The 14,018-nt window shown below is 50.4% G+C and overlaps 2 protein-coding genes across 2 annotated transcripts in view; both read left to right on the top strand.

The window, feature by feature from the left end:
- Window positions 1–13: 13 nt before the first annotated feature.
- Window positions 14–7,573, top strand: C10H22orf46 (chromosome 10 C22orf46 homolog). Its single transcript, XM_025400032.1, has 2 exons — window positions 14–307; window positions 2,890–7,573. The coding sequence occupies exons 1-2, from the start codon at window positions 92–94 to the stop codon at window positions 7,525–7,527; spliced, it is 4,854 nt and encodes a 1,617-aa protein (XP_025255817.1). The 5' UTR covers window positions 14–91; the 3' UTR covers window positions 7,528–7,573.
- A 1,795-nt stretch (window positions 7,574–9,368) lies between these two features.
- MEI1 (meiotic double-stranded break formation protein 1) overlaps window positions 9,369–14,018 on the top strand; it is a 93,391-nt gene continuing 88,741 nt past the window's right edge. Inside the window, exon 1 of the mRNA XM_025399227.1 lies at window positions 9,369–9,576. Within this exon, the coding sequence (XP_025255012.1) occupies window positions 9,403–9,576 (174 nt within the window). The 5' untranslated portion in view covers window positions 9,369–9,402. The remainder of the gene's footprint in view (window positions 9,577–14,018) is intronic.

Below are 14,018 nucleotides of genomic sequence, written 5' to 3'. Positions count from 1 at the left end.
TGTGGCAGCTATCCTACTGCAGCTGGCTGCATCAGATGTGCCAGGTCTGCCCCCTAGCTCCCAACACCATCTGCCTGGTCTAAACTTTGCCATGTTGTTGTCACTGTTGGGTGCCTGTGCCGTGGTGGGGCCATTCCATGGCCCTGAGTGGGAGCCAGTGCAGGGCCTGCTTTCCCAGGATCACAGCTGCAGGGACCCTCAGTGCTGTGGCAATCTGCTTGTCCTCTGCCTCTTTCTGGTCTGGCAGGTCCGGCACTATTGGCACCAGGTCACCAGGACCCGCTTCAGCACAAGGAATGTCATCAAGGTGAGTGGGCCCCATACACTTTCACCCTCCTTCCCTCAGCACCATGATTGTCTCTGTCACTTGTTACAAGGACCTTGTTTTATGGCTGGTGTACCAGAAATGAATCACAGGGAAACTCAGGCTGCTCGGGGAGAGCATTGGCCAAGCCCCAAACCCAGGAGTCACCCTGAGCTCCTCTCTTTCCCTCACTCCACACATTCAATCCATCTGCAAGTCTCAGGGGCTATACTTGCAAATTGTATCTCAAATCTGATCACTTCTCCCAACCACACCACACCTTCCTGGGCAGAGACACCATCATGTCTCACTTGGACCATAGCAACAGCCTTCTGCCCGGTTCTTACTGCTTCTCTTATGCAACAACAGCCTATCCTCCATACAGTCACCAGAATGGACTTCTCCTTTCTCTCTCTCTCTTTTTTTTTTTCTGAGACAGAGTCTCACACTGTTGCCTGGGCTGGTGTGCAGTGGTGTGATCTTGGTTCGCTGCAACCTCTGCCTCCCTGGTTCAAGTGATTCTCCTGCCTCAGCCTCCTGAGTACCTAGGATTACAGGCACCTGCCACCACACCCAGCTAATTTTGTTGTTGTTGTTGTTGTATTTTTAGTAGAGACAGGGTTTAACTATGTTGGCCAAGCTGGTCTCAAGCTCCTGACCTCGTGATCTGCCCGCCTCAGCCTCCCAAAGTGCTGGGATTACAGGCATGAGCCACTGCGCCTGGCCTCTTTTTTCTCTCTTTAAAAAAAAAAAAAAGGCCGGGCGCGGTGGCTCAAGCCTGTAATCCCAGCACTTTGGGAGGCCGAGACGGGCGGATCACGAGGTCAGGAGATCGAGACCATCCTGGCTAACACAGTGAAACCCCGTCTCTACTAAAAATACAAAAACTTAGCCGGGCGAGGTGGCAGGCGCCTGTAGTCCCAGCTACTCGGGAGGCTGAGGCTGGAGAATGGCGTGAACCCGGGAGGTGGAGCTTGCAGTGAGCTGAGATCCGGCCACTGCACTCCAGCCTGGGTGACAGAGCGAGACTCCGTCTCAAAAAAAAAAAAAAAAAAAAAAAAAATTGGCCCAAGGATAATACACACACACAAATTACAAGTATGTAGATCGTAAATTTTCACAAATTGAATACATCAGTTTGTAGCATGCAGATTAAGAAACAAATAATTACCAGCAGCCCAGAAGTTTGCAGTCACAACTCTGCGGATTTCCTTTTCTTCTTCTTTTTTTTTTTTTTTTGAGATGGAGTTTTGCTCTTGTTGCCCAGGCTGGAGTGCAATGGTGCAATCTCGGCCTACCTCAACCTCCGCCTCCCAAGTTCAAGCAATTCTCCTGCCTCAGCCTCCTGAGTAGCTGGGATTACAGGCATGCACCACCACACCCAGCTAATTTTGTATTTTCAGTAGAGATGAGGTTTCTCCATGTTAGTCAGGCTGGTCTCAAACTCCCATCCTCATGTGATCCGCCTGCCTTGGCCTCCGAAAGTGCTGGGATTATAGGAATGAGCCACTGCTCCCGGCCACCTCTGCAGATTTCTTTCTTTCTTTTTTTTTTTGAGATGGAGTCTTGCTCTGTGGCCCAGGCTAAAGTCCAGTGGTGCAATCTTGGCTCACAGCAACCTCTACCTCCCAGGTTCAAGCGATTCTCCTGCCTCAACCTCCCTAGTAGCTGGGATTACAGGCACGTGCCACCACGCACAGCTAATAGTTGTATTTTTAGTAGACACAGGGTTTCACCATGTTGGCCCGGCTGGTCTCAGACTCCTGACCTCAAGTGATCCACCCACCTTCGCCTCCCAAAGTGTTGGGATTACAGGTGTGAGCCACCACGCCTGGCCGACTCTGTGGATTTGTTTTTTTTTTCAGATGGAGTCTCGCTCTGTCACCCAGGCTGGACTGCAGTGGCGTGATCTTGGCTCACTGCAACTTCCACCTCTCGGGTTCAAGCAATTCTTGTACCTCAGCCTCCTGAGTAGCTGGGATTACAGGCATGCACCACAATGGTCGGCTAATTTTTGTATTTTTAGTAGAGATGGGGTTTCGCCATGTTGGCTAGGCTGGTCTGGAACTCCTGACCTCAAGTGATCCACCCATCTTGGCCTCCCAAAGTGCTGGGATTACAGACATGAGTCACCATGCCCTGCCATCAGAACAAACTTTTGGAAACAGAACGTAGCACTTAGCTGCTCAAAACCCTGCAGTGGCTCCTGTACTTATATTATTCGTCAAACTCATAATAAAATTCACATTCCTAATGATGACTCTAAGGACCAGCGTAATCTGTCCTGTGTTTGTCTCCAATCTTATCTCCCAGTGCTCTCCTCGTTATTGGTTCCATTCTGGCCACACGGTCTTCTTTGCTGTTCCTGTACACGTAATTTTGTTCCATCCTCAAGCCTTTGTAGTTAATGTCTCCTCTGCCTACAACGCTCTTTCTTCAGATGTCACTTGGTTTACCCTTTACTTCATTCAGGTCTCCAGTCAAATGTCACTTCCTCCAAGAAGCCTTCCCTGACTATTCTGTCTGTGTGGATTATGCAAATTATTATGTGTTCAAGGATTTTGCTTCTCTGTTCTCACCTACAGGTGCCACTGCAGAAACGGGCAGTGCCCTCCATGAGGTGCGAAACTGTCTTCGAGCTGACTCCTGAATTCTTCAGTCCTGGAAAGTCCAGGGGCCTAGGTTCTCAACAATGGGCACAAAGGCAGAGATGGGGATACCGGAGGAGCCTCCAGGAATCATGGGCCCAGAACCTGCTCTCTCTACAGCACCCATGTCCAAGCCCACCTTCAGGTGTCCACACCTACTCTCAGCCCATCTTTTGTACCACTTCCATTTCAAACACCTGTCTACTGCCTCAGGATAGTTCCTGGAAAGCGTGGCAGGTGCCTTGGTGTCTCCGTGATGGTCAGACTCGCCCTGCCTTAGATATGTGTCAAGAGATGGAGCAGCTGTTGCTTCACTCACAGGAAAGGTTGGTGTCACTGGAGTCTGTCATCAGCATGAGGTCTCACCCCAACTCGATGACCTTAACCACCTCTCTTCCAAACTTACTTTCAGCTCAGAGGCTGCAGTTCTGTCCCAGAGAGCTCCTGTCTGATCCTTCCCACCAAACACTGAGAATGTGCACTTGGAAGTCTTGGGACTGTCCACCAGAGGCCTGGGAATCAGGGGGTAAAAACCAGACAGCAGGCAGAGAGGACAGTAGACAGACCCAGGCTGCAAGGTGGATGAACCAGACAGGGAGCAGACGGGAGGATGCTTCAGAAATCCAGGCATCTGGGGAGCAGTTCCCAGTAGACTTTGGAATGGAGGGTGATGCAGAGACTAAAGTGTTGGAGTGTGCAAACCAGAGACTAGTAATAAGTGAAACTGATGGCGAGATCTTGACACCAGGGTGGGACAACCAGGACCAGATGGGAGTTGAGAGTAGAACCAACATTCAGGAACTAGGGAATAGAAACCAGAGGGAGGCTGGAGGTAAGAATCCCCCCGAAACCCAGGCACATATGGGAGAGAACCAAGAACAGTTAAGATGTAAAATGGATGCAGAGACCCAAACACCTGAGTGGGAGAACCAGGATAAGAATGGAAGTGAGGATGCTGTGGAGACCCAGACATTTGAGAGGAAGGACAAGAAACAGGCCGGAGGGGAGGATGGGGAAGAGATCCAGGCTCAAGGATTGGGGAAGCAAGGCCAGACTGGAGATGAGAATGGTGAGGAGACCCAGACACCACAGTGGGAGAAACAAGATCAGATGAAAGGTGAGGCTAATGTGGAAATTCAGACAGAAGAGGGGAGAAACAAGGACCGAGTTGGAGGTCAGAATGCTGCACAAACCCAGTCATGTGGGAAGAAGAACGTGGGAGAAGTAAAAAAAGAGAATAGTGTAGAGACCCAGGCCTTGGATTGGGGAAAACAGGAATGTATTGGAAATGGGAATGTTACAGAGATCCAGACACCAAAGTGGGAGAAGCATGATCAAGGTGGAAGTAAGAAAGCTAAGAAGACCCAAGTATCTGGGGGAGAGAACCAGAAACAATTAAGTCATGAAATTCAAGTGTGGTGGGGAAATAAGGGCCTGAGAATAGGTGAAGATGCTAAGGAAACCCAGATAGCTACCAAGAAGCAGCTCAGGGAGATAAGAGAGAAGGATTGGGTGATAATCCAGGCACTATGGTGGGGAAACCAGAGACAAGTAGCAAGTGAAATTGATAGAGAATTTGAGATACTATGTTGGGAGAATCAGAACTGGATTGGAGGTGAACATAGAGCAGAAAGTCAGGCATCAGAGAAGAGAGACCAGAGAAAGGATGGAGATGAGGTTGGCACAAATATCCTGGCACCCAAGGCTGAGATCGAGGAACAATTAAAAGGTGGAACTGATGTGGAGACTCAGAGAAATGAGCCACTTAGAGAAGAGGATGGTACATACATTCAGTCACTAGGTAGGAGAGAGGTTAAAGATGAGGATGATAAAAAGACCCAGGAACTTGGGGGAAAAAATCAGGGTAAGTTAGGAAATGAATTTAGTGGAAACATTCACATACCAAAGGCGAAGAATCAGGAACATATTAGAGGCAAAGATGGTGCACATACCCAGACATGTGAGTCAGGGAACTGGGGCAAATTAACAAGTCAAATTGATGGAGAAACGCATTCAGCAGAATGGAAGAAAGATGAGCAGATTGGAGGTGAGAATGGGACAGAAATTCAGATACAAGGGAAGAGAAACCTGAGAGAAGTTGGAGGTGAGGATGGTGTAAAGACTTGGGCACCTGGGAAAGAAACCCAGAGTCAGTTTAGAAGTGATATTGGTAGAAAGATCCTTTTATCAGAGTGGAAGAGCCAGCAGCAGATGGGAAGTGAGAATGGAACAGAAATTCAGGCTCCAGTGGAGAGAAACCAGAGAGAACCTGGAGGTGAGGATGGTGTAAAGACTCAGAGATCTAAGAGAGAGAACGAGGACCAGTTAGATGGTGAAATTGGAGGGAGTCATTCACCAGGGAGGAGGAACTGGGAGCTGACTGGAAAGAATGTTGCAGAAAATCAAGCATCAGAGAAGAGAAACCAGAGAGAGATTGGAAACAAGGATGGTAGAATGATCTGGATGCTTAGGGGAAAAAACTGGAGGCTTAGAGCAAAGAACCAGAGACTGTTAAAAAGTAAAGGTAATGGAAAGACCAGTTTATCAGAGCGGAAGAACCAGGAACAGGGTGGAGGTGGGAATGATGAAGAAATTCAAATACAGGGGAAGAGAAACCTGAGAGGGACCACAAGTGATGATGGTACAGAGACCCAGGCTCCTGCAGGAGATGACCAGGGACAGTTAAGAGGTGAAATTGATAAAGAGATCCAGGTACAAGGGCAAAGAAATAAGAATGAGGGTGGAGTTGAGGACGTTGCAGAACTCCAGGATATAGGAAGCCAGAGAAAGTGCACAGATGAGGATGTTGGAGAGCCTCAAGCACCAAGGGGAGGAAATAAGGATCTGGTCAGAGGAGAGGATGCTGTGAGAGACAGTCTCCAAGTCGACTGTTCTGGGAATGAGAGGCCCACAGGCAGGAAGCACAGCCTACCATGGCCTCCAGCCTTCACTGGCTATGGACTTGGGACTCTGGAACAGGAACAGGCAGTGGCTGTGAATGGTTTCATCTCTGCCCCCTGTCCTGAGACAAATCCTTTCCCCCACAGGGGTGAAGTCTTCCTGCTGGTGGATGGGGAGGGAGAGCATCTGGCCAGCCAAGGCACAACCCCTGCCAGGGATCATAGAGTGGGAATCAGTCCAGCCTCCCAGCAGGCCCAACCTGAAACCTGGAGAAGACGACAAAGGGACAAAGGGGTGGATCCAGAGAAGGCCCCCAGCCTGACTCGGCAGCCCCAAAACCCTCTGTCTCTGACTGCTCCCTTGGGCATGCCCTCTGCTTGCCCCTGTCTCCCGTGTGGCCCAGCCCCGGAACCTGCCATCGCTCTGGAGGGTGCTCCCACTGCCCTCACTATCCTGCCCAAGGGGACAGGCCTCAAGAAGAGCAAACGACTGCTCCTGGAGTCCCTCATGCGGAGGAGGATTGCACACCTGAAGTGGGGTCTTCCCCGGCGGATCCTGGAGTCCTATTTCCTGTTTAACTTCTTAGGATCTTGCTCATTGACCCTTGCTGGGGCGAGGCTCCCTGGACTGAACACAGGCCAGCAGCTCCAAGCGCAGCAGGAAAGGTATTGTGAGGCCCAGGGCTCCTCACCAGGCCTTAAGTCCCCAGAGAGGTTCCAGAGGGTTCTGCGCCCAGACAGAAAAAGCTCAAAACTTCCTACACAAGCCAGAGCTCTGGAGAGCAACAGACTGCACAGATCAGAGCCCATGGGCATTTCCATCCAGCCTGAAAGGGCCATGAGAGTCAGGCCACCCGGGGGCGCCAGAGAACTACAGGAGATCCAGGAAGCACCTGCTAGGACCAAGCTCCAGGATCCCAGGATCCCCAGGCCGGCAGCGGACTCCAGGAGCTGGTGTGGCCTACAAAGGGTGGAAGAGCCTCCCAATGAGAACAGCAGGGGCAGGAAAATGATCAGGTCAAGGGTCTCCCAGGTGGCAGAAAGGGCTCCCAGTAGAATGAGGACCTCATCCTCCAGGGCAGACCTCGCCCACTGGAAGAAGGAATGTATATCCTGGGAGCCCTCTAAGCCCCCCAAGCCCCCCAGACTCAAATGCCAGCAGCCCACATACAGGAGAAGAGGAAGCCTGGAATCTACAGGGTGCAGAGGGGCTGGGCAGCAGCCTTCCTACCATTGTGCAGAACCTGTCAGCTTCAAAGGGAGGCTCCACTCTGCGGTGGCAAAGCTGAGCCTGACCCTTCTGAACAAGATGTCCTGGTCCCCACAGCTCACCAAGTGCCAGCACTTGGCCCCTAACCTGAGCCTGAGGGAACCTGATTCTACTCTGCTTCCCAAAGTAGATGATCCACGTGCAGGGGAGGACAGCATCGGAGACCACACTGCTTCACAGAGGGATCTTCAGCCGCGAGGTCACTGCTGTACTGGGGCCACCCTTCCTAAGACAGAGAGTCCCCAGGGCCAGGGAGCACCTGGGAACCCAAATGGGGCTCCACAGAATACACCAGCCTCCAAAAAGTTTAGTATTATGAAGCATCTGAGTTTTTTTCTCTTCCAGCATGGCTTTAAAAAGCAGACTCAGGCCCAGAGTCCTCAGGACACATCAGAAAAGCTTTGAGAGTGTCCTGGTCCCCGCAAAACCTCTAATAAATTGGTCATTTGGGTCCTGTGGTGTTCTGATTTCTCTGGCACATTTTCCAAGCGCCCCCTTTTGGGGTTTCGGATACTTTGTGGGTGGGGTAGAAGCCACTTCCACTCTGGTTGTGAAGGTTTAGGGAATGTGGATCAACCCAGGGTTATCTCCGAAACACCTCCCCTCCCAGCTCCTCACAGTAGAGTCCACTGAGGTTCTGTCCTGCCCTGTCCCCAGGCTAATCCTGATTGAGGCAGGATACTCCAAAAGCTTCAGCTGCTTATGGGGAGGGGTGGTCCTCTGCATGGGACACTTTTTTTTTTTTTGAGATGGAGTCTCCCTCTGTGGCCCAAGCTGGAGTGCAGTGGCTTGATCTTGGCTCACTGTAACCTTCACCACCCGGATTCAAGCGATTCTCCTGCCTCAGCCTCCCAAGTAGCTGGGATTATAGTCATGAGCCACCACGCCCGGCTATTTTTAGTAGAGGGGGGTTTTGCCATGTTGCCCAGGCTGATCTCGAACTTCTTTCTCTCTCTATTTTTTTTTTTACTTCTATTTTTATTTTTTGGTCTCAAGCTTCTGATTTATTTGAGATGGAGTCTTCCTCTGTCACCCAGGCTGGAGTGATCTAGGCTCACTGCAACCTCCACCTCCCAGGTTTAAGTGATTCTCCTGCCTCAGCCTCCTGAGTAGCTGGGATTACAGATGCCCACCACCGGCTAAATTTTCTATTTTTAGTAGAGACAGGGGTTCTGCCTTGTTGACCAGGCTGGTCTCAAACTCCTGACCTTAGGTGATCTGCCCACCTTGGCCTCCCAAAGTGCTGTGATTACAGGCATGAGCCATCATACTCAGCCTCTAATTGCTTTTAGATACAAATCCTTGAGATCACTTATTTTCCCTTTTTTTTTTTTTTTTTTGCTGGAGTCTTCCTCTGTGGCCCAGGCTGGAGTGCAGTGGCGCAATCTCAGCTCACTGAAACCTCTGCCTCCCAGGTTCAAGCAATTCTCCGCCTCAGCCTCCCAAGTAGCAGGGATTACAGGCCCATGCCACCACACCCAGCTAATTTTTTGTATTTTAGTATAGATGGGGTTTCACCATGTTGGGAGACATGGTCTTGAGCTCCTGACCTCGTGATCTGCCCGACCCGGCTTCCTAAAGTGCTGGGATTACAGGCGTGAGCCACCGCGCCGGGCCTTCACTTTTAAAAAATAGTAGAAATAGGCCGGGCGCGGTGGCTCAAGCCTGTAATCCCAGCACTTTGGGAGGCTGAGACGGGTGGATCCCGAGGTCAGGAGATCGAGACCATCCTGGCTAACATGGTGAAACCCCGTCTCTACTAAAAAAAAAAAAAATACAAAAAACTAGCCAGGCCCGGTGGCGGGTGCCTGTAGTCCCAAGCTACTCGGGAGGCTGAGGCAGGAGAATGGCGTAAACCCGGAAGGCAGAGCGTGCAGTGAGCTGAGATCCGGCCACTGCACTCCAGCCTGGGCGAAAGAGCGTGACTCCGTCTCAAAAATAAATAAATAAATAAATAAATAAATAAATAAATAAAAAATAGTAGAAATAGCTTCCTTTCCTTCCTTTTTCAAGACAAATGTCCCCTACTTTATAATTGCTTTTCAACTTTGGGTGTGGTAAAGGCATTCCTGCAGGGTTCTAAGCACAAACTGCTTTTGGCTTAGACACGATCCAGAGCCCTTGTGTCCACCACTCGCCCTCAGGAGCTGCTTGCCTGACACTGCAGCGCCCTGGGTCCGTGCAGGCGCACTCCACACCGACGCAGGTCTGTCCTCCAAGTGCGCATGCGTGCAGTCTGCGCGGGAAAAAGTGCCGCCTCAGTTGAGCGCAGGCGAGGAGATGGCAGTGAGGGAGGCGGCGACGGTGGGCACTCCCGGGCCCAGGAGGGAGGAAGACGCGGCGCTGCTCTTCCAGAGGGTCCATTACCGGCACGACCCGCGCTGGCTGCTGCCCGTGACCCCCCGCCTGTGTCTGGCCTGCGCGCTGGAGCTGCTGCCGGAGCCCGGCGTGTCGGTGCGGATGGAGCCTTTCCTTCGGGAGACCTGGGTTTGGGCATTTCCCTCAGCAAACGCCGCCGGGCCCTCGCCAGACCCGCTCTGGTGAACCCGACGCGAAACCGAGCCCCCGCGCTGTGTTCACTCTCCTCTCAGTCAGCCCATCCGGGACCCAGCCGCAGTGGCTTCGCGGGCGCCTTAGCCCCAGGCGGGTCTGCTGGCCCCGGGGGAGCCCCGCCCACCCGGCTCTGCGCCTGAAAGGGCGGGAATCCGGATCCCCCAGAACCTCACCCAGCCTCAGGGACACGCCTTCCCACCTTCTGCCTTCTGGCTCCTTCCCTTTGCTGCCCCTGCCTCCATTTCCTGGGGATTCGGCCTTAGCTCAGGCTCCCGCCATTTCGGCCCCCGCTCACCTGCGGGCCAGGCGCGCGCGCGACGGCTGCTCCTCATTCTCTTCAGCTGTCGGGGTGTGAATCGGAGGAGGGGCCGTCTGGGCTCCGAGGGGACAGGAGTGACAGGTTACAGCCGGGCAGAAGTGGGGTGAACGCTACCCGTGTTTGCAATGAAGTTGTTTTGTTTGTTTGTCTTGAGATGGAGTTTCACTCTATAGCCCAGGCTGGAGTGCAGTGGCGCCATCTCTGCTCACTGCAACCTCGGCCTCCCGGGTTCAAGCGATTCTCCTGCCTCAGCCTCCCAAGTACTGGGATTACAGGCATGCGTTACTACACCTGGCTAATTTTGTATTTTTAGTAGATAAAGGGTTTCCCCATCTTAGGCTGGTCTTGAACTCCCGACCTCAGGTTATCCACCCGCCTCGGCCTCCCAAAGTGCTGGGATTACAGGCATGAGCCACTGTGCCTGGCTGATTTTGATAATTTTATCTCAGGATACCTTCACACCTTTACAAACTGTTGACCCCAAAGAGCTTTTGTTTATGTGGGTTATATCCAGTGATTTTTTTTTTTTTAGACTTTTTTTTTTTTTTTTTTTGAGATGGAGTCTCACTCTGTCACCCAGGTTGGAGTGCAGTGGTGTGATCTCCCCTCACTGCAACCTCCACCTCCCAGGTTCAAGCAATTCTCTTGCTCCAGCCTCCTGAGTAGCTGGGATTACAGGCATGTGCCTCCATGCCCAGCTAGGTTTTGTATTTTTAGTAGAGATGGGGTTTCACCATGTTGGCCAGGTTGGTTTTGAACTCCTGACCTTGTGATCTGCCCACCTAAGCCTCCCAAACTGCTGGGATTACAGGCGTGAGCCACCACACTTGGTCTGTCCATTGATATTTACTGTATTAGACATAAAAACAAAATTTAAAGTTTTATTTATTTAGAAGGAATAGCGCATTCATTATATATTAACAAATTTTGTGGGTTTTTTTTTTTTTTTTCCGAGACAGGGTTTTGCCCTGTTGCCCAGGCTGGAGTGCAGTGGTGTGATCATAGCTCACTGCAGCCTTGATGTCCTGGGCTCAAGCGATCCTCCTACCTCGGCCTTATAAGTAGCTGAGACTACAGGTGTGCACCACCATGTCCAGGTAACTTTTTATTGTTTTTTGAGACTGGGTCTCACTATGTTGCCCAGGCTGATCTGAAAACTCCTGGACTCAAGCAGTGATCCCCTCGCCTTGGCCTCCCAAAGTGCTGGGATTACAGGTATGAGCCACTGTGCCTGGCCCATAAGTAATTTTTTATCGTGGCAAAATATAGATAACATACAGTTTGTTTTTAGATCTTTTTAAGTGTACGGTCCTGTGGCATTAGTAATTTTTAAAAAAGTAAAAAACTGTATTTTCTCAAAACAAGAAAGATAGTGACAGGAGTGGCTTTGTTTTACATTTTTGCAAGTTGCTTTAATTGAAGACAGGTTGGCCAGGCACAGTGGCTCAGGCCTGTAATCCCACTGCTTTGGGAGGCAGAGGTGGAAGGATCACTGGAGCCCAGGAGTTCAAGACTGCATTGAGCGATGATCAAGTCACGGCATACCTTCTTGGACAAGAGCAAGACCCTGTCTCTCTTAAACACAGCTGGATATATTTATTTACTTACTTATTTTTTTGAGATGGAGTTTCACTCTTGTTGCCCAGGCTGGAGTGCAATGGTGCGATCTTGCCTCACTGCAACTTCTGCCTCCCAGGTTCAAGCGATTCTCATGCCTCAGCCTCCCAAGTAGCTGGGATTACAGGCATGCGCCACCACACCTGGCTAATTTTGTATTTTTAGTAGAGATTGGGTTTGTCCACGTTGGTCAGATTGGTCTTGAACTCGCAACCTCAGGTGATCTGCCTGCCTCGACCTCCCAAAGTGCTGGGATTACTGATGTGAGCCACCACACCCAGCCAAACAGCTGGATTTTTATCTATTTCTGAATTCAGTCTGTTGTGATGTCATGTCATGTAGTCTCAAAAACTCCACTGTACACTTGTGGGAGAATAAGAATGAGAAAGACTGGGCCAGGTCCAGTGACTCACACCTGTAATCCTAGCACTTTGGGAGGCCGAGGTGGTTGGATCACGAGGCCAGGAGTCAAGAGCAGCCTGGCCAACATGGAAAAAAAATGAGGAAGACTAAGAACATTTTAATATTATATGAAAATATTTTTGTTATTGTGGACCCCTGGAAAGTGTTTTAGGCACCCTTAGGAATCCCCACACTGTGCTCTGGGAACTCGGAAACTAGCTAATAACCTCTGAATTTTCATTAAGGATGGAAATTCTGAGGCTGCTTTTCTTGGACAGTAAATCAGAGATGAGTAAGACAGTGCAGCGGGGAGAAAATAAGATAACATGTTATTTGGAACTTAGAAGAATGAACATGTTTGTGGTCAAGTGCTGTTCAGGGTAAGGAGAGGAATTAGGAAAGAGTTCTTACAGGAGGAAGCATTCAAATTAGGTTTAAGAAGATGGGTGAGATTTGGACCAGAGGAAGTGGGAGGCTGATTATCCCAGGAGGTAGGTATTATAAGGATGGGTTTTGGGGATAATCAGAGTGTTTGAAGGGAAATTGAAAGAGATGAGATTGGAGAGACAGGTTGAGGACAGTTATTTGAAGAGTTTGAAACCCAGCTAAGGAGCTTGAACATAATCTGTCAGATGAAGGGGAGTTATTAGGATTTTTTGAGTAGCTCATAGATCACTACCTTAATCTATTATGTAGGATGAATTGGTGAAGGAAAAACAGGAGCCTTACAGTAGCACAGATGAGAAGCAATAAGAGAGGCAACTTCTACCTTTTATTGAGCACACTTTTCTTTTGAGATGGAGTTTCACTCTTGTTGCCCAGGCTGGAGTGCAATGGCGCAATCTTGGATCACTGCAACCTCCGCCTCCCGGGTTCAAGCGATTCTTCTGCCTCAGCCTCCTGAGTAGCTGGGATTATAGGCGCCTGCCACCACGCACAGCTAATTTTTGTATTTTTAGTAGAGAAGAGGTTTCACCATGTTGGCCAGGCTGGTCTTGAATGCCTGACCTCAGGTGAGCCACCCACCTTGGCCTCCCAAAGTGCTGGGATTACAGGTGTGAGCCACCGCACCTGGCTTGAACACACTTTTCTTTCTCTTTCTTTCTTTCTTTTTTTTTTTAGATGGAGTTTTGCTCTTGTTGTCCAGGCTGGAGTACAGTGGTGCGCGATCTTTGCTCACCACAACCTCCCCTCCTGGATTCAAGCGATTCTCCTGCCTCAGCCTCCCAATTAGTTGGGAGTATAGGCATACGCCACCACGCCCGGCTAATTTTGTACTTTTAGTAGAGATCAGGTTTCTCCATGTTGGTCAGGCTGGTTTTGAACTCCCAACCTTAGGTGATCCGCCCACCTCGGCCTCCCAAAATGTTGGGATTACAGGCCTAAGCCACCATGCCCGGCCTTTGAAAAGCCACACTTCACATGCCTGTAATCCCAGCTACTCGGGAGGCTGAGGCAGGAGAATCGCTTGAACCCGGGAGGTGGAGGTTGCGGTGAGCCGAGATCACGCCATTGCACTCCAGCCTGGGCAAAAAGAGCAAAACTCTGCCTCAAAAAAAAAAAAAAAAAAAGAAAAGCCACACTTTTCTTTCCTTTTTTTTGAGACGAAGTCTCACTCTTGTCCTCCAGGCTGGAGTGCAATGGCGCTATCTCGGCTCACTGCAACCTCCGCCTCCCTGGGATTACAGGCACCTGCCACCATGCCCGGGTAATTTTTTTATTTTTAGTTGAGATGGGGTTTCACCATGTTCGCCGGGCTGGTCTCGAACTTTTGACCTCGTGATCCGCCTACCTTGGCCTCCTAAGGTGCTGAGATTACAGGTGTGAATCACTGCATCCAGCCTCTATTTTTGCTTGCTTGCTTTTTTTTTTTTTTTTTTTTTTTTGAGATGGAGTCTTGCTCTGTCGCACAGACTGGAGTGTGGTGGCGCAGTCTCGGCTTACTGCAAGCTCCGCCTCCCGGGTTCACGCCATTCTCCTGACTCAGTCTCCTGAGTAGCTGGGA

Source organism: Theropithecus gelada, chromosome 10 (genome assembly GCF_003255815.1).
Source record: "Theropithecus gelada isolate Dixy chromosome 10, Tgel_1.0, whole genome shotgun sequence".
Classification (NCBI taxonomy): domain Eukaryota; kingdom Metazoa; phylum Chordata; class Mammalia; order Primates; family Cercopithecidae; genus Theropithecus; species Theropithecus gelada.
The sequence above is the reverse complement of the archived record's forward strand: the minus strand, read 5'-3'. Positions and strand labels throughout refer to the sequence as shown.

What these genes read in the sequence shown, in the direction of transcription:
- C10H22orf46 (XM_025400032.1), top strand. Translation starts at nt 92, where the DNA reads ATGTTGTTGTCACTGTTGGGTGCCTGTGCCGTGGTGGGGCCATTCCAT. An exon ending in GCACAAGGAATGTCATCAAG is followed by an intron (nt 308 to 2,889) that starts GTGAGTGGGCCC and finishes TCTCACCTACAG; the next exon opens with GTGCCACTGCAGAAACGGGC.